This window comes from Staurois parvus, unplaced genomic scaffold (genome assembly GCF_062004578.1).
Source record: "Staurois parvus isolate SC_StPar_1 unplaced genomic scaffold, SC_StPar_1.0 ptg000520l, whole genome shotgun sequence".
Lineage (NCBI taxonomy): Eukaryota > Metazoa > Chordata > Amphibia > Anura > Ranidae > Staurois > Staurois parvus.
Window position 1 is genome coordinate 1,615,760 of NW_028318316.1, and position 22,629 is coordinate 1,638,388.

The following is a 22,629-nucleotide window of genomic DNA, read 5'->3' on the forward strand; positions in this document are numbered from 1 at the left end:
CTCACCATCCTCTCAGTGTGTATTGCATCACATTCTTTATTTAAGGGGGATCATATGAGGATTGGCTGATTTCTGTACCCAATTGTTCTGTTCACTTTATTCTATGTCGGTTTTTGCTTGGAACATGTTCTCTCCTTTTTTTTTTGTTTATGTTTTCTTAATTCAAGGAATGTTAATTGATTACACTATATGTGCTTCATATGTATATCCCATCAGGGATACGGGCATTTACTGGAGTTGTATACATGATTCGAATGTAACCTGTATATGTTACCACTGTGCCTTATTTCTCAATAAAATTGTTTTTGGAAAAACAAAATAAAGTATTAGCTGGAATTTGCCGTCAATTTGTTAGAGTATTTAAATCTGCTAGTACATCACACACTACCCTCCCCTTAGACTGACAATACTGCTGTCCAAAGTAGCCCCTGTACTCATTCATCAAGAGTGGTGCACTCTAATACAGGAGGCATGTTACCAGGTGAAAACAGAGGGAAAAAGTCTAAGGAAAGAAAACGGATGCAGCCGCCACATCTATTGATTGGTAAGCTGCAACAGATTACATTTTTGGTTTGGGGTTTAATACCACTTTAAAATATTTCCACAGGTGAATGAGTCAGAAGAGTTATTGAATAGGTAACAAAAACTCTGCTCTGTACGATTCCATAATGTCAATTACAGAGAGAAAGTCTAAAACCAAGCATTTACTACTGTGCTTCCTCTTTAGAAAACCCACCTCCCATTAAAAATGGGAACCCCTCATAATTATCAGTGTACCACAAAAGTGAAAAAGTATTTGCCCCCTTCTTGATTTTTAATTTTTTGCATATTAGTCACACTTAAATGATTCAGATCATCAAACATTTTAATATTATACAAAGATAACCCGAGTAAATACAAAATGCATTTTTTAACCATTTCAATACCGGGCAATTTTACACCTTCCTGCCCAGGCCATTTTTCACATTTCAGCGCTCTCACACTTTGAATGACAATTGCGCGGTCATACAACATTGTACCCAAACTACAATTTTAGCATTTTCTTCACACAACTAGAGCTTTCTTTTGGTGGTATTTAATCACCACTGGGGTTTTATTGTTTGCTAAATTAACAAAAAAAGACCGAAAAGTTTGAAAAAAAACACGTTTTTCTTTGTTTCTCTTATAAAAGTTTGTAAATAAATAATTGTTCTTCATAAATTTAGGCCAAGATGTATTCTGCTACATGTCTTTGGTGAAAATCACCCAAATTAGGATGTATTTTTTAGTTTGTAGGAAAGTTATAGAGTTCACAAACTATGGTATAAATCTGAAAATTGATCAATCCTGAAGTACTGACAGCCAATCTAATTTCTTGAGGTCCAAGAATGTCAGAATAGTACAGATATCCCCAAATGACCCCTTTTTGCAGAGTAGACAGTCCGACGTATTTCATAAGAGGCATGGCGCTTTTTTGAAGTTGTATTTTTTTTGTCATAATTTTTCAGAAAATTAAAAAAATAGTTTTCGCTATTTTTTTTTTACATACTGTCACCAGTGCAGTACAGCGTCATCATATAACTGGCATGGCGGTGAACAGGGACACTGACTGGTGACAGTATGAAAAAAATATATATATATAAATATATTTTTTTTTATTAATATTTTAAATTTTTTATTACATTTTTTTTTTTTAAAGATTTTTTTTTCATATTTTACTATGACCAAAGTAGTACAATGTTACCATAGTAACATTGTACTACTTTGGGGAAGTGATCAGTATTTTTTTTTTTTTACACAATTTGCTTATAGCAAAGAATTACTTTGCTATAAGCAAGCATTTACCAGAATGAAATCGATTCATTCAGGTTTTTTTTTTTTTTTTTGTGCTAAGCTGTGATTTGGCCACAGCTAATCACATGACATGTGCATGTGACCTGCTGTGACCATTCACAGCTAGGCACTAGTATACAATGGATGGCATGAATGAAGCCATCCATTGTATACAACTGTTATGTGACCTGCTGTGATTGGTCACAGCAGGTCACATGGTACCGGCAACGGGGTCGGTACTCAGAACTGTCATCGGCCGTGTCCGATGGTACACGGCCAGTGACAGATCGTGCCTCTGCGCGGCTCTGCAACCGCGCGAACTGTGCATGGTGAAGCATTTTTGCCACCGCCAAACGGCTATAAGCCGGGCGGCTAATGGTTAAATGATTTACGACTAGGGGACCGCCCGCAGTACATATACTGCTACAAGGCGGCCCCTGTGCGCAGGATCCTGCATTCCAGGGTAGGGGGTGCGAGCTAGGTGTGCGACCGCCCTACCCACGGCACCGACCGCGGCCACGGGTGTCAATCACCGGGTCACTACTCTGATGGATCAGTGGAGGTTTCACACAGCTTATGCATTTCCCCCGGTCCCGATCAATTTCAGGTTTCTTCGGAAGCTCATAGCACAAGCAGTGGAGGTAGTGGCCGTAATTCTGTACTGGCCAAGCAGACCATGGTTTCCCTTACCAGCACATCTCAGCATTCGGGATCCACTCCCTCTCCCTTTCAAGCCAGATCTGCTGTCGCAGGGGGTCATTCCTCACCCTTGCCTGGTTCTTGAGAGGGGGAGGTTGGAAGCCTTAGGCTGTCCTGCCAAAGTAATCCCTACCTGATGAATGCCAGAAAACCAAGTACCAAAAGGGTCTATGGAAAAGTCTGGTCTAAGTTCATGGATTGTATCTTAACTGTGGACAGATCCTTTAGTAATCCAATGGTTCAGGATGTCCAGGGCCTGCCGCTGTCGGTCAGCATCCTCAGGATTCAAGTGTCAGCCATCTCGACCGTCACTGGGTAACATGGGCCGACCACTCTATGGTCCGGCAATTCTTCAAGGGGGCAGTAAGGTTGAGGTCCCAGAGAAAATCAAGATTCCCGAAATGGGACCTTACGCTTGTCCTCGACTTCTTCTCTGGAGGCGTTCCAGAATCAGCTGGTCCACCCATAGTGAGGAAGCTCTCCATCAAGGTGGCTTTTCTGGTAGCTGTTACATCAGCAAAAAGAGTCTCTGAAATCAGGAACCTTGGCTGCAAAGAACCGTTTTTAACATTCTTCCTGAATCGAGTGGTCCTCATCTCTATGCTAGGTTCTAATCCTAAAGTGACCTCGGTCTTCCACAAGAACCAGGAGATTGTCCTGACAACATTTAGAGTCTCAGGAGTCGATGATGTTCACCCCCTGGACGTAGGTGAGACCTTAAGGCTGTACTTGCAGGTCACAGCATCCTTCCGTAGGTCAGACTGTCTATTCATCCTTTTCCATGGGAAGAGTAAAGGAGACCAGGCTTCTCCCAGGTCAATTGTGGACTGGATTGTCGGTGACCCCACACTCAACCAGATGTGTGGCTACATCCTGGGCAGTTTCCCAGCATGTCACCCCTGAGATGATCTGCAGGGTGGCATCATGGTTCTCAATCAACACTTTTATGGCTCATTAATGTTTAGAGCCTGCCTCCTTATCCTCTGTTAATTTTGGTTTGAAAGTCCTCTCGGTTGATGGGGCAAATTAAAGTCTTTGTTTGAGTAACTGTTCACCCGTGTGTGTACGGCTAGTTATTTCCCATACGTATGCTGTCATGGAGTCAGTCAGGAAAATGGAACATTTCCTATCAAATACTTACCGTAATTTTCCTTTCCTGATGGACTCCATGGCAGTAGGAGTACCCTCCCAAATGCCATCAGTAGGCTAGTTATGGAACATGGCCTCTGGCGAGGAGCAAAGATTTATGGGATTTATAGGGTCCAATAGGAGAGGAGAGGGAGGGACTAACCCATACGTATGCTGCCATGGAGTCTGTCAGGAAAGGAAGATTACGGTAAGTATTTGATAGGAAATTTTCCATTTTTTTAGTAGTAGCAAAGTGGACCACTCTTTTCATTGGTCTTTGCATTCTTTTAAGGTTTTAACCACTTGAGCTCCAGAGGATTTACCCCCCTTAATGACCAGGCCTCATTTTGCTACTCGGAACTGCACTAACTCAACTGATAATTGCGCAGTCATGCAATGCTGCACCCAAACGGAATTTACGTCCTTTTTTCACACAAATAGAGCTTTCTTTCGGTGTAATTTGATCACCTGTGCACTTTTTATTTTTCACGCCATAAACAAAAAAAGGCCAAAAATTTTGAAGAAAAACAATATTTTTTACTTTCAGCTATAAAAAATATATAGTAAATTCAAAGTTGGTTATAAATTTAGGCCAAAATGTATTCTGCTACATGTTTTTGGTAAAAAAAAAAATCCCAATAAGTGTATATTGATTGCTTTGTGTGGAAGTTATAACATCTACAAACTATGGTATAAATACTGCAATTTACGCCATTTTTCTGCTATACAGTGCTGCGCTAGTTAAACGGACAATTGCGCGGTCATGCAATACGGCACTTAAATTAAATTTACATCCTTTTTTCCCCACAAATTGAGCTTTCTTTCGGTGGTATTTGATCGCCTGTGCGGTTTTTATTTTTTGCGCTATAAAAAAAAAGGCTGACAATTTTGAGGGAAAAAAACTATATTTTGGACTTTTTGCTATAAAACATGTCCAGTAAAAAAAAAATGCAAAAATCAAATTTAGTCATAAATTTCTGCCAAAATGCATTCTGCGACATGTCTTTGCTAAAAAAAAAAACCCAATACGTGTAAATGAATTAGTTTACGTGAACGTTATAGCGTTTACAAAAGGCAGGAAAGATACTGGGATTTTTAATTTTTTTTATACTAATAATGGTGGCGATCAGCGACATATGGCGGCAATCAGCGACATATGGTGGCGATCAGCGACTTATGGTGGGACTGCGGCAGACATTTTGACACTGGGGGGGAACTGACTTGAGGTCACTGACATCACCAATGACACCAATACAGTGATCATTGAAAAAAAAACCCCACTGACACTGTACTAATGTCACTGGGGAGGAAGGGGTTAACATATTTAGTGTTTACTGTGTGAGGGGAGTGTTTTACTAGGGGGTGGGGGAGGGAGGGGGGAGCTGATTGAGGGAGAGAAACTCTTCTCTCCCTCTTCAGCTTGTCGGGGAACTGTCACAGAGCAGGGCTGTGTGTAAACAATGCAGCCCTGCTCTGTGTCAGCGATCACCGCCCATCAAGGGAAGACGGCAGGTAATAACCGGCCGTGACCCGGCGGCGGAGACCCACTGCTGACACCCGCGGGACAGGCAGGGCGGGCGAGCGGGCGCCTCACGTGCGCCCCCTACCTGTTTTGCAGAACCACGTTTTAAAACGTGGTTTTGCCTACGAGCATACCAGAAGAAATTATTATTCATCGCCAACTCCAGTAAATCAACAACAAATTTCCTCTGTGTTCTTTTTAGAAGTGATTTATGTTTAAGGGCCTATTTGACCGCATTAATACCATCAGTTTGATTAATGTTAGTATATAATGATTCTACATCTATAGTCACTAACATACAATTATCAACATTATGTAATTCTTTAAGAATGTTAATAAGATGTCCACCATCCCTTAAAAAAGCCTTATTTGTCATAACAATACTTTGTAGGAAGGTGTCAACATATTCACCAACCCTTGCAAATAACGAATTATCATTTTTCTGATGAGTATTTGAGATATAGTTTTGGAAGGTAATTGGCCCTTTAATTGTATATCTATTTATTTCATTTGGTTATTTAATTATAATTTTCCCTTATATATTCTCTTTTTTACCTTTTATGATGTTTAAATAGATTATATATACTGTGTACCATCTGCGGACATCTGTCATCCATGGGGCGGCTTGTCCGCTTGATTCCCCACTGATGCCAGCTGATCGTTCCCTGTGCAGTGCATATTTAATGAGGTTGCGACGTCTCACATCCATCCGCTCCGTGAGGACGTCGATGACGAAACGCGTAGGGCGGAGCTTGATTGATGTGACATCATTACGTTTGTCTACGAGCTACTGCGCATGTGCTGAGTAGCTGGGTCCATTTTCTGTGATTGCTGTATGCTGTTGACGCTGGTGTCGGCTGGGACACCTCCTGAGTTAAGTGCAATAAGTACCTAATAAAGGAAGTTGGTTTTTAATAATACTGCACCATGAAGTTCTTTTGTTTCTTCCGAGTGTCTGGCATCTTCTTCCTTGGATACGATTAAAGGTGGCTTTTTTGGAGAAGTGGATTTCCTTGATGATAATTTGAAAGTATTTTGCTCCATCTGAAATTGGTCTACGTGGATCGGGGTTCTGCAGAATAACATTTCTTGAAGACATATCTACGAATGGCTTACCATTATATTATCGTTCCCAGAGCAATACATGTTTTTGTTTTATAGCTCTGGTGAGTTTATTTAGTTTTTTGGTGGTGGTTGTCACATTTAGATAATTTTGTGCACATTTTTTGTGTTACATATATTCTTAAGTGTGGACTATTTATTTGAACTTTTTCTCATTTAAATATTATTCATGTATATATATATTTTTTTGTTTCACGGATATATTCTTATATTTACTAGCGCAAAATATTTTTTGTAATAATTGTTACACTTTATTTATTTATGGTGGTTTTTTGCAGCTGGTATATCATAATAAGTGATTTATATACAATTTTTCCTCTTTCCATAGGCGCCATTATATATATTTTTTCTATAAACACAATACAGTGCCTGCACAACAGAAAACCCCTGTCACAGTGCCCATCAGCAGTGTTACTGTCAGCCATCAGTGCATATGTCCAATCAGCAGTGTTACTGTTGCCCATCAGTGCACCTGTCGCCAATCAGCAGTGTTACTGTCACCCATCAGTACACCTGTTGCCCATCAGCTGTTACTCTTGCCCGTCAGTGCCCATCAGTGTACCTGTCGCCCATCAGCAGTGTCACTGTTGCCCATCAGCAGTGAACCTGTAGCCCATCAGTGCCCATCAGTAGTGCACCTGTTATTCATCAGTGCCCACCAGCAGTGCACGTGTCGCACATCGTCCAACAGTGCCGTCATCAACAGAGTACCCATCACACAGCCACAATCAGCAGATTACCTATCCTGCACCCGGCCACAGTGGAAGTGTTCAAATTATTTTTAGGCCTCACCATTAACATGGGGCTTACACAAAACACGAAGGACATGCTTACTGGTCCACCCCCCCCCAATCCACCACATGCCCATTTATTCTGTTGTAATGCCCAGGTCACGCTATGAGATAATCATGCGCTTCCTGCATTTCGATGACAAATACCCAGTGCCCTCCCAGAGATCTTTCTGAAATGACAAATTATACAAAATTCACCCTCTTCTTAAATTTTTTTTCCCCAGAGATTTGCTGAAGTTTATGTCCCTGACCAAAACATCTGTGTGGACGAATCCCTTGCCCACTTCACTGGCCAGCTGGAAAGGGCTACTGGGCAATTGCCAACCAGCTTGGTGAAAATAGATCAACTGTTGGAGCAATTGTTAGAAAATGGAAGAGACTAAAGACCTCCCTCGGACTGGGGCTCCATGCAAGATCTCACCTCGTGGGGTATCACTGATAAGAAAGGTGAGGAATCAGCCCAGAACTACAAGGGAGGAGCTGGTCAATGACATAAAGACAGCTGGGACCACAGTTTCAAAGGTCACTGTCGGTAGAACACTACGCCGTCATGATTTCAAATCATGCATTGCACGGAAGGTTCCCCTGCTCAAGTCATCACATGTCCAGGCCCATCTGAAGTTTGCCAATGACCATCTGGATGATCCAGAGGAGGAATGGGAGAAAGTCATGTGGTCAGATGAGAACAAAGTAGAACTTTTTGGTCTAAACTTCACTCGTCGTGTTTGGAGGAAAAAGAAGGATGAGTTGCATCCCAAGAACACCATCCCTACTGTGAAGCATGGGGGTGGTAACATCATGCTTTGGGGGTGCTTTTCTGCGAAGGGGACAGAACGACTGCACTGTATTAAGGAGAGGATGAATGGGGCCATTTATTGTGAGATTTTGAGCAACAACCTCCTTCTCTCAGTCAGAGCATTGAAGATGGGTCGTGGCTGGGTCTTCCAACATGACAACGACCCGAAGCACACAGCCAGAATAACCAAGAAGTGGCTCCGTAAGAAGCATATCAAGGTTCTGGAGTGGCCTAGCCAGTCTCCAGACCTAAATCCAATAGAACATCTTTGGAGGGAGCTGAAACTCCGTGTTGCTCAGCGACAGCCCCGAAACCTGACAGAGGAGGAGAGGGCCAAAATCCCTGTTGCAGTGTGTGCAAACCTTGTCAAGAACTACAGGAAACGTTTGACCTCTGTAATTGCAAACAAAGGCTTCTGTACCAAATATTAACACTGATTTTCTCAGGTTTTCAAATACTTATGTTCAGCAGTGCAAGACAAATAAATTCTTTAAAAATCATACAATGTGATTTCCTGAATTTTTTTTTTTATTCTGTCTCTCAGAGTGGGAATGCACCTACAATGTGAATTTCAGACCCCTCCATGATTTCTAAGTGGGAGAACTTGCAAAATCGCAGGGTGTTCAAATACTTCTGTTCCTCACTGTATTGCTTGTACTGACCCAGGACTTTTTATGGATCATGTACCTGCCTGCTGCCTGAACCAATACTTTGGTTGTGCTGACCCTATCTCTGCCTGCTGCCTGCAATGACCCAGGACTTTTTATGAACCATGTTCCAGCCTGCTGCCTGTAATGACCCTGGCACGTTTATGAACCATGTTCCAGCATGCTGCCTGTAATGACCCTGGCACGTTTATGAAACATATTCCTGCCTGCTGCCTGGACGATCCCTTTGACTGCTGCTGACCACGTCTCTGCCTGCTTCCTGGACCACAGGTAATAGTTTGCTTACCCTTTGTTCAGCCTCCTATACTTCCTGACCAGTGAACATAGCATTGTGCTATGGAGGCAGCCACTTACCAGTAGGTTAGGCTTGTTCGGCTTTTAGGAACACAAACTGCATTACAGTATATTGTTGTCTATACAGTGTTTTTTGATTTTTGTTTTACAGAGGCTGCAATGTTGGGGAACATAATCTGTTCAGACATTGAAAGGCCTTACACCTGTGGTATCCCCATAATCGGGAGGAGTAGCAAAATTTATTTTGGGATGTAATTCATGGAATGTCCATGCTGTTTGTTAAAAATATCTTATAGATTGACTACTTTGTGTTATCAAAGTTACATTTTTGTTACATTTTCTTTTCACGTTTTTCAAAAACCTGTGGCAAAAAACTGAAACTGTTCAAAAGACTCATTATGCCTCAGAAAATACATTGTGGTGTTTGAATATGGTCATTTTGTTAGTGTTTCCACTGGTCTAGGGCTTTAAAAAATGTGATAGGTAGTCAGGTAATAAATGTGTAATTTATGCCCCTAGAACGCCTGAAGGTGCTACTTGGATGTTGGGCCTCTGTATGTGGCCAGGCTGTGAAAAACGCTCATACGTGTGGTATCACCATACTCTGGATGAGTAGCAAAATGTATTTTGGAGTCTAATTGCAAGTATGCTTATGCCGTGTGTGGAAAAAAAAACTTGTTAATTTGACAATTTTGGGGTTAAAAATATATACAGTATATTTAATTTCTCCATTTTCCAAAGAATTGTGGGAAAAAATTACCACTTCAAAAACTCACATTGCCTCCTACTAAATACCTTGGACTACTTTCCAAAAAGGGGTCATTTGAGGGTTATTTGTACTATCCTGGCATTTCAAGGCCTCAAGAAATGAGATAAGCAGTCAGTACAGCAGGACTGATCAATTTTCAATAAGTCAAAAGCTTGTAGTCTCTAACTTTCACACAGACTAAATAATATACACTAATATAATATACTCCTAGATTGTAAGCTCAAAAGAGCAGGGCCCTCAATCCCCTCATGTTTTGCATTGTATTGGTATTGTTCTGTCGCATGTTCTGTCCCCCTTTGTAATGTACAGCGCTGAGCGAACTATTGGCGCTTTATAAATACTGTATAATAATAATAATTTGGGTAATTTTTACCAAATATTTGTACAACTATACATTTTGGCCTACATTTATGAAGAAAAAATACTTATTTGGAAAATTTTATAATATAAACTGAAAAAATGTGTTGTTTTCAAAATTTTTGCTCTTTGTTTTGCTTATATAGCAAAAAATAAAAAAAACCCAGTGATTATTAAAAACCACCAAAAGAAAGCTCTATTTGTGTGAAAAAATTATAACAATTTTGTTTGGGTACAGTGTAGCATGAGTCATTGTCATCCAAAGTGTAAGAGCACTGAAAGCTCAAAATTGGTCCAGGCAGGAAGGGGGTAAAAGTGCCCAGTATTGAAGTGGTTAAACATGACTGTGGGCATTTAAAAGCATCACTTTGCTCTATTTTGCTGTTCAGCACATGAAAATGAGTGAAAAGGACAGGCAGGAAAAAAATATACATATCATATGTGGTGATGTCCTGCAATCCTTAGATTGTCTAATAGAATCATTAAAACCAGTTATTGAAGCAGCTTGGAAAAGTGAGATTCATTATCAGTCAACATAATGGCCTTGCAGATAGTAAAACTAAACATATACTTATGGTTAAAACAAGCGCTCTTAACGATCCCCTATTATGTCTTCACAGCACCCACACTTAAACTCTGGCTGGTGCATTTAATAATAAAATGCAGATCTCATTAAAGATGGTATAAAAAATATATTGTGCTTTATGAAATTCTATGTAATGTTTAAGGCAGTCATTCAATAATTTATAGTATTAATATCTTCTTTTCCCCTCCTGAATTGAACATGCATATAAATTTGTGTCTTCTGGGCATATTCATTTTTAACTCCCTGGTAGTGTCTGACGTCTCAGCTTTTCTCATACTATTAAGTTATTGTTTAACATTAACAAAAACAGGAAAAACCATAAACTGCCCGATTACTTCCTAAATGTGCTCTTATTGTGGAATATATTTAAATGACGATACATGTATTATTTCATTTATGAGTCTATGGTATCATCCTGTTAGTAAGTACATAAAACAGATGTAACAAAAGACACAGACTAAACTGAAGAGAGGTGAAAACAATTTGCTAGGGGTCACTCAATTACTAAATTGTCATTTCTCACTGTACTGCCACAACAAATGACCCAATGCATGTTCCACCCTTAATGATCAGGTTATGAAAACAGAAATAACCATGTAAAGCATGGCAGTTCTGAAAAGGGAGTGTGGAGATGAAATGGTTAATAAAGATGGACGCATGACTGGGATCACTTTTTCCTTACCCTGGGCAAGTTTTCCATGGGGGTTGGAGCAGGCGTCAGTCCATTGCGTAAGATGGAATCCCCTTCCCTTTGCACATCTAGAACAAGTTGAGCCAAGTGGTTTTCCTGAAATCGCGTCCGTTTCCCCAAAGCACCTGCAGGAAATGAAGACACAATTCATAACAATTTACTAGCTGTCAAAAAACAGTCCCAGCTTCTGTCTATTTTATTTTGCTGAATAAGAAAATGAGAATGTCACCATTGAGTTGGTTAACCCTTTCAGAATAAGTGTAAGGTGCCTGCAAACACAGCCAATGCAGGTGACAAGTGGCCAGCTCTGTGAGTAAGTCAGTCTGCAGCAATGTAATGATTCTATAGCACTTACACCTAATAATTCAGTGGGGACTCTCCCACACAGCACAACGAGAGACGCTAGCCAACCTGATCCTTTGTTCCAAAGGTCTCATATAAGGAAAATAATCAGACACTTATATTATGGAGGTTTGTCTATCAAAGACCAGCTGTTCATTTGAAATTAATAACCATATTGCTGTTGTATTTGTCCCTGTGCACAGAACAGTTTTATTTCTGTGCAGGTTTTACAATGCTTAGAACAGCTAATGATAAAGAAAGTTTGGGAGAAAGAGGAATACATTTCGGCAAATTTCCTCTGAGTATAGCATTTTATTCCAACGGACATCAGTGTATATACATATGCAGTACACAAAAAAGTGACAGTACATAATTGATCGATGTATGTAAAATCACAATCACGAAACTAAAATCGTATGCTAAATGTTAGAATCATTGCTAGATACATCATGAAACCACTATAATCCCCCTTAAAACAGTAATCAGCCACACTATTTGTGTAAAATTTAAAACCGCAATATGAAAAAGCTATTCTAACGCCTAGAAACAATTATAAATTCTATATAGCACATTAACCAGTTAAGGATTGTGCTATATACATACATATATATGCGTGTGTGCGTGTGATTTTGCACATCCTGGTTTAGGGGGCGCACACACGCTCCTGGCACACCGCTTCTGCGGTGTGCCAGCCAATGGATGACTGCCAGCACCTGCTGATCAGCGAAGAGAGACAGGACACAGCTCTGCCTATGTAAATAAAGCAGAGCCCTGTCCTGTAAGTGGTAATGTGCTATATTTTGTTTCCCTGCAAAACACTACCTAGGAAAAACACCACATTGTGTACACAAACATTGGCTAGGCACAAGGTAACCCTCTGATTGCCCTAGATGTTTAACCCCTTCACAGCCAATATCATTAGTACAGTGACAGTGTATATTTTCAGCACTGATCACTGTATTAGTGTAACTGACTCCCGCAAAGTGTCAGATTGTCCACCGCGAGTCACTGACCGCTACCATTACTAGTATAAAAAAAAAATTCCAGCATATGTACCATAGTTTGTCGAAGCTATAACTTGCCCACTCTGTAGAAGAATACTTATTGACCTAAATTTATGAAGAAATTTGAATTTTTTTTTAATTTTTGTATTGTATACGTTTTGTAGCAGAAAGTAAAAAATATTTTTTTTATTTTTTTGGTTTTTCATCATTTATAGTGCAAAAAATAAAAACTCAGTGGTGAGCAAATACAACAAAAAGAAAGCTCTATTTGTGGGAAAAAATGCTACAAATTTTATTAATCTACAGCGTTGCATGGCCGCACAATTGTCAGTTAAAGTAACACAGTACCGTCACAATCGCGGAGTCAGACCCCAGCCCTTCTCACCAAACTCATGACCGAAGGACTAGCCGATCTAAAACCGCGATGTCACGTGCGTAACAATGCCCCACCCAGCTGCACCCTGAACAACGATTTTCCAGCTAATTGGACCACAATCGATGTACCGGCAGCCTGAGCGATTGTTACTGGGTCAGGTTAATTACGCAATTAACCCTTCACACTGCCACCACCTCCTTTTTGTACAGAGAAGGAGGAAACTCGGCGATATCAGTAATAACACTATAATGGTTGAGGTAATCGTCTGTATAACACGGTTATACAGAGGGTTAAACAAACATAGTAGCGTTCTCTTTAGAGGCAGGGATTCGTAAATTGCAATAAAGCGCTATAGAAACAGTTCAACACTTTCAGAAGGAAAGATTTATTACTAAAAGGTCAAACGGGTGCAATAAAAATATTTACAGAAAAGATGTAACTAAGATATATATATAAACATACAGAGACTAACAGCACAGCAAAGAGATATCAGTGAGAGGTGAAAGGGTAAAGGTATTTGCCAAAGTCCTGGGTTAGCAGATCCAAGTTTCAGAGCAAAAGGGCACGGGTCTCCCCAGGTGGCATTGATGTTAAAATGGGAGACGTCTTCAACTCTTTCTCTTCTTAGGTCTGACAGCCTAATTTGTAGTTCAACAGCAGGGGGTGTCTCTGAAGTCAAGGACCAACACCCCTTTTAGGGCGTGTAGGTATGGGCGGATACCTCAACTAGAGCCAAAATCTCCCGTAACTCATATTTTGGCCCATAACTTTCCATCTGCAAAAGTGACATTCTACCCGCAGGTAGATTATTATGCAGACACGCTGAGGATTGATTAGATATGAATTATGAAATTATACACTGGACGGTTCACGAGATCTATTTTTCTGTTTTCCTATGTATTCGAGACAATGCGAGTGACCTACCAAACTGTTCGCCTTCTCGTGGCCAATCTGACGATATGTCTGGTTTTTATGTAAGTCTCTCATATTCCAAGATATGAGACACAGGGGAAAAATGTATTTTAACTCACATACGCTGAGTTAGGTTTATTAGGTTGGAATCTCTTTCAACTCCTGGGAAAGCTTGCCTTATCTCTTACAAGGTGTTACAATTTGCAGGTTCTTTGGACAGGGAGGCCCCGGCTCCCTTGGGGGGCTTTATAGCTCCTATGACCCTTCTGTGACATTCCTAACACACACGCACATTCTGGCCAAATGTCGCTGCGCCTCTCAGAGAGGGAAAGGGAGAATGAGGGGGAAATATGTTTGTCCGGATAGTTAACCCCTTTGCCAAGATGGAGGTTCTTACCAAAATGGAGGACTGCGTCAGTCTCTGGGTATACGCTGTTACAGGTACGATATATCAAAAAATGGCCTAGTCATAAAGGGGGGGGGGTAAATCTTTTGGAGATCAAGTGGTTAAGGAGGCTTCTGAAGTGTAGATACCAATTACAGATGGTGTATAACCCAACAGCCGCTGGAATGGTATATAACCTGAACTACAGGACCATCAGCAAGAAGCTTGGTGAGAAGGAGACAACTGTTGGAGCAATTATTAGCAAATGGAATAAATACAAAATAACCATCAATCGCCCTTGGTCTGGAGCTCCATGCAAGATTTCACCTCATGGGGTAAGGATGAGCATGAGAAAAGTGAAGGATCAGCCCAGAACTACACCGGAGGAGCTTGTGAATGATTTCAAAGGCAGTCGGGACTGCAGTAGCCAATTAAACCATTGATAACAGAATACGCTGCCATGGATTGAAAACCTACAGCACCTGCAAGGTCCCCCCTCCTCAAGAAGGCACATGTACAGGCCTTTCTGAGTTTGGAGGAAGAAAAATGCTGACTGTGACCTTAAGAACACCATCCCTACAGTCAAGCACGGAGGTGGAAACATTATGCTTTTGGGCTGTTTTTCTGCTAAAGGTACAGGCCAATTTTTCCGCATTCAAGGGCCAATGGACCGGGCCTTGTATTGCAAAATCTTGGATGAGAACCTTCTTCTCTCAGCCAGAACACTGAAGATGGATCTTCCAGCATGACAATGACCCAACACATACCACCAAGGCAACAAAGGAGTGGCTCAAGAAGTAGCACATTAAGGTCATGGAGTGGCTTAGCCAGTTTCCAGACCTTAATCCTATAGAAAATTTATGGAGGGCACTGAAACTTTGATTTGCCAAGTGCCAGCCAAGAAACCTTAAGGATTTAGAGAAGATCTGTAAGGAAGAGCAGACCAAAATCACTCTTAAGATGTGAGCAAATCTGGTAACGAACTAAATGAAACGTCTTACTTCTGTTCTTGCCAATAAGGATTTATCCACCAAATACTAAAGTGTTACTAAACCCAGGACCCTGCATTCACTACATCTGATCTCTCACAGTACACAGAACATGGAAATGCAATTATTTTAGTAAATGTAAACTGGTAAATACCTTTTCTTATCAGCAGTTAGAGCAGTCTTGTGATTTTCTATCAGTGTTCAGCAGAGCACTGGTTAAAGCTTGTAGGAGGAGTTTTATTTCTGGTCCTGTGCTGATCACATGCACTCCCCAAGATAAAAAAAAAAACAATACACACCAAACTGAGCATGTGCAGAGTGTCTCCACATGATATATCTTATCAGGAGATAAGAGGGGGGCACTGGAAGGAGAGGATCCGGCAAGTCAGGATCAAACAGCATGTTTACACAATGCAGAGGATTAACCCCTTTGGTTCCACAGTGAGTATATCAAGCATGCTTTACTACATATAAAGACTTATTTATTTGTTGTGGGTTTAGTAACACTTTAAGTCGTGTTTTGCTTGGGAATCACATACATATTTTACTAGCTGAACTGCAACTCAATTTATAACACTGTATCATGTGTTTTTTCTGGATTTTTGGTTGATATTCTGTCTCTATCATTTAAAATGCATCAAAGATACAAATTATAGACCCTTAATTTCTTTGTGAGTGGGCAAACTTACAAAATCTGCAAGGGATCAAATAATTATTCTCCTCACTGTATATCACTGAATACAACATTCAAATATCAAAACATAAAGTGCAAGTATTATAAGGTGCAGTCCTTAGACTAAGTCTATATGGTGGAAATCACACAAATATGTGCGGTAAGAGGAAAAGTGCTCAAAGAAGAAGGAATCCTCCACCAGCATAGCGTATCCAATTCATGGGTATAGATACTACGGATCTAAATTAGGAAACATAAGAAGAATGTGCCCAAGAGTTTGCTCTGGATTGTTTACGTGTGTTCCTGAAGTTTACAGACCCAATTTGCACAATTTGCTTTCTTTTGTGGGCATTTAGGTGCCAAAAAGAAAAAATTCCAATATGTGCAAGACAGAACACATTGGGATATCATCTGCAAGAAAAACACTGCAGAGTTTCAACACAGCAAGTAAATATTTATTACTACTTCGAAGAAGTGTGCACCAATCGCTGCCTGGCCTGTAATCCCTGTCAAAGTGTCTATGATAATTAAAAGAGAAGTTCGAGTTTATAAAAAGAAAAAAAATTATACTCACCTAGGTGGATGTAGCATCGATCCTGCACTGCACTGAGAACTGAGAGATCAAACACGCTAATAACTCGGTTCTCCCTCTACGCTCTGAGCAGAGCCGTGACTATCAGTCACCGGCCCTCTGCTTTGCCCCTCCACTGCTTACTGGAGCACTAGGCTGTGGAGCAGATGGAAGGGGCTAGCTCAGGTTCTCAGGGACTCACTCAGAGGTTGAGCCAGCTGCCAGTCCAGGCATCTGGATGGATCCCGAATGTAAAGTAAACATCCAGAGCCTAGACTGGCTGAGTGACATCAGCAGACGGCGAACTTTAGCAGAACAAACTGCAGTCCTGTGATCCATGGAAGTAGGGCTAAAAAAGATTTGGCCCTATTTCTCCTTTAACCTGTCAACAATCGGCTCATGCACAAGCATTACAAATATACTGTATACACCCTGTTCCAAATTAATATGCAAATGATATTTTTCTCATTTACCTAAATAATTGATGTAAATAACAGTCAACATAATTCTCATGTTATCAACTATTAAGAGTACAATTCAAATTTTATTGATGACAGTTTTTTTTTTAAACATAAAAAAACTTACAATGCACTGTTCCAAATTATTACGCACCGTAAGTTTCAAAACACTTTATAGGTTGTAAAGAACTGAAAATTGTCATTTGTTGTGTTTGCAGCATATTTACTGAAATCAAAAGCTATTTCAATCAAACTTTTAACAACATTTTAACTTTTTAAACATTTTAACAGGTCACGTTACATTTTAACATAAGACCCCGTATTTGATACCAGCTTCGCAAGTCTTGCATCCATTGAACTTGTGCGTTTTTGGACAGTTTCTGCTTGAATTTGTTTGCAAGATGTCAGAATAGCCTCCCAGAGCTGCTGTTTGGATGTAAACTGCCTCCCACCCTCATAGATCTTTTTGCTTGAGGATGCTCCAAAGGTTCTCAATAGGATTGAGGTCAGGGGAGGATGGAGGCCACACCATGACTTTTTCTCCTTTTATCCCCATAGCAGCCATTGATGCAAAGGTATTCTTTGCAGCATGAGATGGTGCATTGTCATGCATGAAGATAATTTTATTACGGAAAGCATAGTTCTTCCTTCTGTACCAGGGTAGAAAGAGGTCAGTCATAAACTCCACATACTTTGCAGAGGTCATCTTTACACCTTCGGGGGCCCTAAGGGGCCGACCAGCTCTGTTCCTATGATTCCGGCCCAAAATATGACTCCACCACTGCCTTGCTGACGTCGCAGCCTTGTTGGCACAGGGTGGCAGTCCACCAACCATCCACTACTCCATCCATCTGGACCATCCAGTGTTGCACAGCACTCATCAGTGAACAGGACTGTTTGAAAATTAGTCTTCATGTATTTTTCTGCCCAATGCAGCCATTTTTGCTTGTGAGCATTGGTTAGTGGTGGCCAATGAGAAGGTTTATGCACAGCTGCAAGACTCTGGAGGACTCTACACCTTGATGTCCGTGGGACTCCAGAGGCACCAGCAGCTTCAAATATCTGTTTGCTGCTATGTAATGGTATTTTAGCAGCTGATCTCTTGATCCGATGCATGGATCTGGCAGAAATATTCCTCAATGTGCCTTTATCTGCACGAACCCGTCTGTGCTTTGAATCAGCCACAAATCTCTTAATAGTGCGATGATCACGCTTACGTTTTCGTGAAATATCTAATGTTTTCATACCTCTTTTCGGCAGCAGAGAGATCCTTTTTCTTCCCCATATTGCTTGAAAATGGTGCTCTGCTTAATAATGTGGAACACCCTCCTTTAGTAGTTTTTCCGTAAATTGGGCTCACCTGCCAATCTAATTATCACAGGTGTCCGAGATTGTTTTCAGTGATCAAAAGAGCCCTGAGACACAATGCCATCCATGAGTTAAACTGAAAAACAAAATATTTAATCTTTGTGACACTTAAATAGAATTTGCATAATAATTTGGAACAGGGTGTATATACTATATTGCCCAAAGTATTTAATGGAATTCCAGTCTTAGTCTGTAGGGCTCAATATTGTGTTGGCCCACCCTTTGCAGCTATAACAGCGTCAACTCTTCTGGGAAGGCTGTCCACAAGGTTTAGGAGTGTGTCTATGGGAATGCTTGACCATTCTTCCAGATGCGCATTTGTGAAGTCAGGCACTGATGTGGGGGACAAGAAGGCCTGCCTTGCAGTAGCTGCTCTAATTCATCCCAAAGATGTTCTATAGGGTTGAGGTCAGGACTCTGTGCAGACCAGTCAAGTTCCTCCACCCCAAACTCTCTCATACATGTCTTTATTGACCTTGCTTTATGCACTTTTGCGCAGTCATTTTAGAACAGGAAGGGGCCATCCCCAAACTGTTCCCACAAACTTGGGAGCATGAAATTGTCCAAAATGTCTTGGTATGTTGACGCCTTAAGAGTTACCTTCACTGGACCTAAGGGGCCAAATCCAACCCCTGAGAAACAACCCCACACCATAATCCCCGCACCACAAAACTTTACACTTGGTACAATGCAGTCAGGAAAGTATCGATCTCCTGGCAACCCAGACACGTCCATCAGATTGCCAGACAGAGAAGGTGATTTGTCACTCCAGAGAACACATCTCAACTGCTCTAGAGTCCAGTGACAGTGTGCTTTACACCACTGTATCTGATGTTGGATTGCACTTTGTGATGTAAGGCTTACGCACTGTTGTTGTGCTAATCTGAAGGCCACACAAAGTTTGGAGGTCTTTAGCTATTGACTCTGCAGACAGTTGGCGACTTCTTCGCACTGTGTGCTTCAGCATGCGCTAACCCTGCTCTGTCATTTTACATGGCCTACCACTTTATGGCTGAGTTGCTGTTGTTCCCAGTTGCTTCCACTTTGCAAGTGCAAGCAAGGACATTTCACAGATGGACTTATTGCACAGGTGGCAACCTATCACGTTACCACGCTTGAATTTACTGAGCTCCTGAGAATGACCCATTCTTTCACAAATGTTTGGAGAAGCAGTCTGTATGCCTAGGTGCTTGATTTTATACACCTGTGGCCAAGAAGGTGATTGGAACACCTGAATCCAACAATTTGGAGAGATGTTCCAATACTTTTGGCAATATAGTGTATTTTACACTGATCTTTTTTTTCGCTTGTAGATACTTTTCTAAACACTTTTTCACTAAATATATTCAGAGCCCATATAAGATGGGCTGTTTACCTGGAAATAATAAAATGATTGTATGTCTATGTAACATACCCAACTGGAGCAGAAAACACTGGTACAACTAATTTTGGAAGGGAGGGGGGCTGGCTTATATGGATATGTCCAGCCAACTGCCATTTTTCCCATTGCATAAAAATAATAATTCTATCAGTGCAAGCAAGCATCTTTTGGACACAGTCTCTTCCTAACATTTCCTAACATTTTATACTAACCTGCTCTGTGAAATAGTTTTGCACAGAGTAGCCCCAATCCTCCTCTTCTAGGGTCCCCCGTAGGAGCTCCTGATTCCTCTCCTTCTCCAACTGGCCACCATAGGAAGTCACTCCCTATAGTGGTCACTCATGTGCGTCGTTTCCAAGCCAGACTGTTTGCTTTATTCAGATACACGTGCACAGTGCTGGACCAAGATTGGGTTCAGGGGAGTATTGGGGGGGGGGGTCCTGCATGTAAAAGGTTTTTTACCTTTACGATACCTTAATGCAGAGAATGCATTAAGGTAAACATATTTTACCTTTACATCTTTGCACTTGATTAAACTATACCCGACAAAATAGTTGCTGGTTCAGTCGGTACTACCAAAAAATAAAACGAGTACACAGTAAAAAAGAAACTAAAATTATGAGTCAATACTGTCAGTAATAACTGAATACGATAAACACATTTTATATAGGTGATAACAAAGCTGACATTGCAATGCCTTGCCACATTTTTCATTTTTTTTAATAAAGTCTATAAATTTTAATCTGCCTATAGTAAAACTGCAATAAGCATAAGGTGCAAGCTCAGCTGATGCCACAGTTAATTACTATCACACCAAACACACAAGGCATGAAAACATAAACTGGCTACATCATAGGGCCCATATCACAGAGCACAAGTCTCTTTTTATGAAGATGTGTGCTTACCAAAGAGGTTATACATTTCTTTGCAAATCAACTAACCAGTTTTAATGATTTTGATGACTGCAGAATGTTAGTTTACTATCAGTGTACAATATACATAGAAAAAATTATACTGTATAGTCAAAATAATCAACTCAGCTCACAGCTAATAACTACCCCAGTGAGCATTTTTTTCTTATCTCCTTTTCTTTGTTGTTTTTTCCTGCTAATTATCCGTCTATGCGCCCTATTTACCCACAATAGTGGCTATTTTCTGTTGTTTTGTCCCCTAATCTTGGGATGGGATATCCCCAGGACTCAACTCAACCTCTATTTCACATTACATATGTTCAAATAGACTAGTGTCCTGCATTGTTGCATTAATTGTAGACTTTCTATAAAATGATGATTTGACTGTAACATCTTTCCATGTGAACACTGTTCATGCTTCTTGACACCTGTAAAAAATTTTAAATCCAATAAAAATTAAATAATAAATAAGACCAGCTTTATACACACATACACTTAGCAAATTGTGTGTTTATGTTTAAAACCTATGTTTCCATGAGTAATTTGTAACAATTTATGTACGTAGGGAAGCCATAATCACTCACTATAAAATCAGGCCTTGCTTCCTGGCTGTGTTTCATGGATTGTCTAATTTTACTGGTAATCTACAAAGCATGATCTGACAAAAAAAAAAGAAAAAAAATGCAAATTTCAGGTTTTAGTGTGCAATCTTTGAACAATAAAATATAGCCTGAGGGCTTTAACCCCTTCACGCTGACGTCACACAAATATGTGGCCTCACAGAACTGGACTTTTTCTCTGAGGGGCCGCATATTTGGGTACCTGTCTTTGTGCTGGGAGAAACTACTGTTTTCTCCCAGCACAAAGACCGGGGTGTCACTGAGAGCCCCGGGTCCCATTCCACATGATTGCTCATGATTCCACATGATTCGCTATCACAGTGATCAGTCACTGTGAAGGCCACCACCCTTGTTTTTTTTCTCTCTGAATGGAGGAGAGAGATACATTGTATCTCTCTCTCCTTGTATAGAGAAAAAAACTGTTTGTAAAATAAATAAATAAGTAAATATTTACCACTTACCCTCCTGAGGATTTACCCCCCTTCCTGACCAGGCAATTTTTTTCATTACGGCGCTGCGTTACTTTAACTGACAATTGCGCGGTCATGTAACACTGCACCCAAATTAAATTTATGTCCTTTTTCTTCCCACGCATTGAGCTTTCTTTTGGTGGTATTTGATCACCTGTGTGTTTTTTTATTTTTTGCGCTATCCATCCCCAGTGACACTAATACAGTGATCAGTGCTAAAATAAAGAACTGACACTGTACTAATGGCACTGGCCAGGAAGGGGTTAACATGAGGGGCGATCAAAGGGTAACTGTGTGCTGTTTTACTTGTGCCTGTGTCCATGTACTTCACTGTAAGCACACTGCTTTGCATGGCTGTGCTGTGCACAGCCATGCAAAGCAGTGTGCATGAGCTGACAGGGAGGAGAACTGTTTTGTTTACAAACAGTTCTCCTCCCCATCGGAGATGCTCGGCAATCACTGGGTGCTGGCAAGTAATCACCAGCTGGGTCCCAGTGATTGACAGCCGTGGCTACGATTGGCTGTGCGGGTAGGGTTCGCACGCGCCCCTACCCGGAAATGAAAAATCACGTGTGTGTGTGTATATATATATATATATATATATATATATATATATATATATATATATGAGTTTGCACACTCGTACCGCTATGTAGCAGTATTTCAGCTAGAAGGCATCGGGAAGCGGATAAAAAAATAAAGAAAAAATACCTAGATCAAGGTTTGATCTAGTTCAGTGCCAGGGTTAGTGTTTGGGTCAAGGTGAGGGTCCAAGGCCAGGAGATTTTTTTCTTAAATTGGTATTAGTGTCCGTGTCAGTGTGTTTTAGGTTAAAAAAAAACAAAATGCACACTATTGTTTCTGGGCTGTAGTACAGGTACAAACAACAAATAGCATACACATTTATGGTATCGCTGCAATCGTCAAGAGCTGA

At 40.7% G+C, this 22,629-nt stretch overlaps 1 protein-coding gene across 2 annotated transcripts in view; it reads right to left on the reverse strand.

Annotated features, from left to right (window-relative positions):
- TTC27 (tetratricopeptide repeat domain 27) overlaps positions 1 to 22,629 on the reverse strand; it is a 551,099-nt gene that overhangs the window by 332,455 nt on the left and 196,015 nt on the right. For both annotated transcript variants that reach the window (XM_089690186.1, XM_089690185.1), the window contains exon 8: positions 11,227 to 11,360. In XM_089690186.1, coding sequence (XP_089546312.1) covers positions 11,227 to 11,360 — 134 coding nt within the window. The remainder of the gene's footprint in view (positions 1 to 11,226; positions 11,361 to 22,629) is intronic.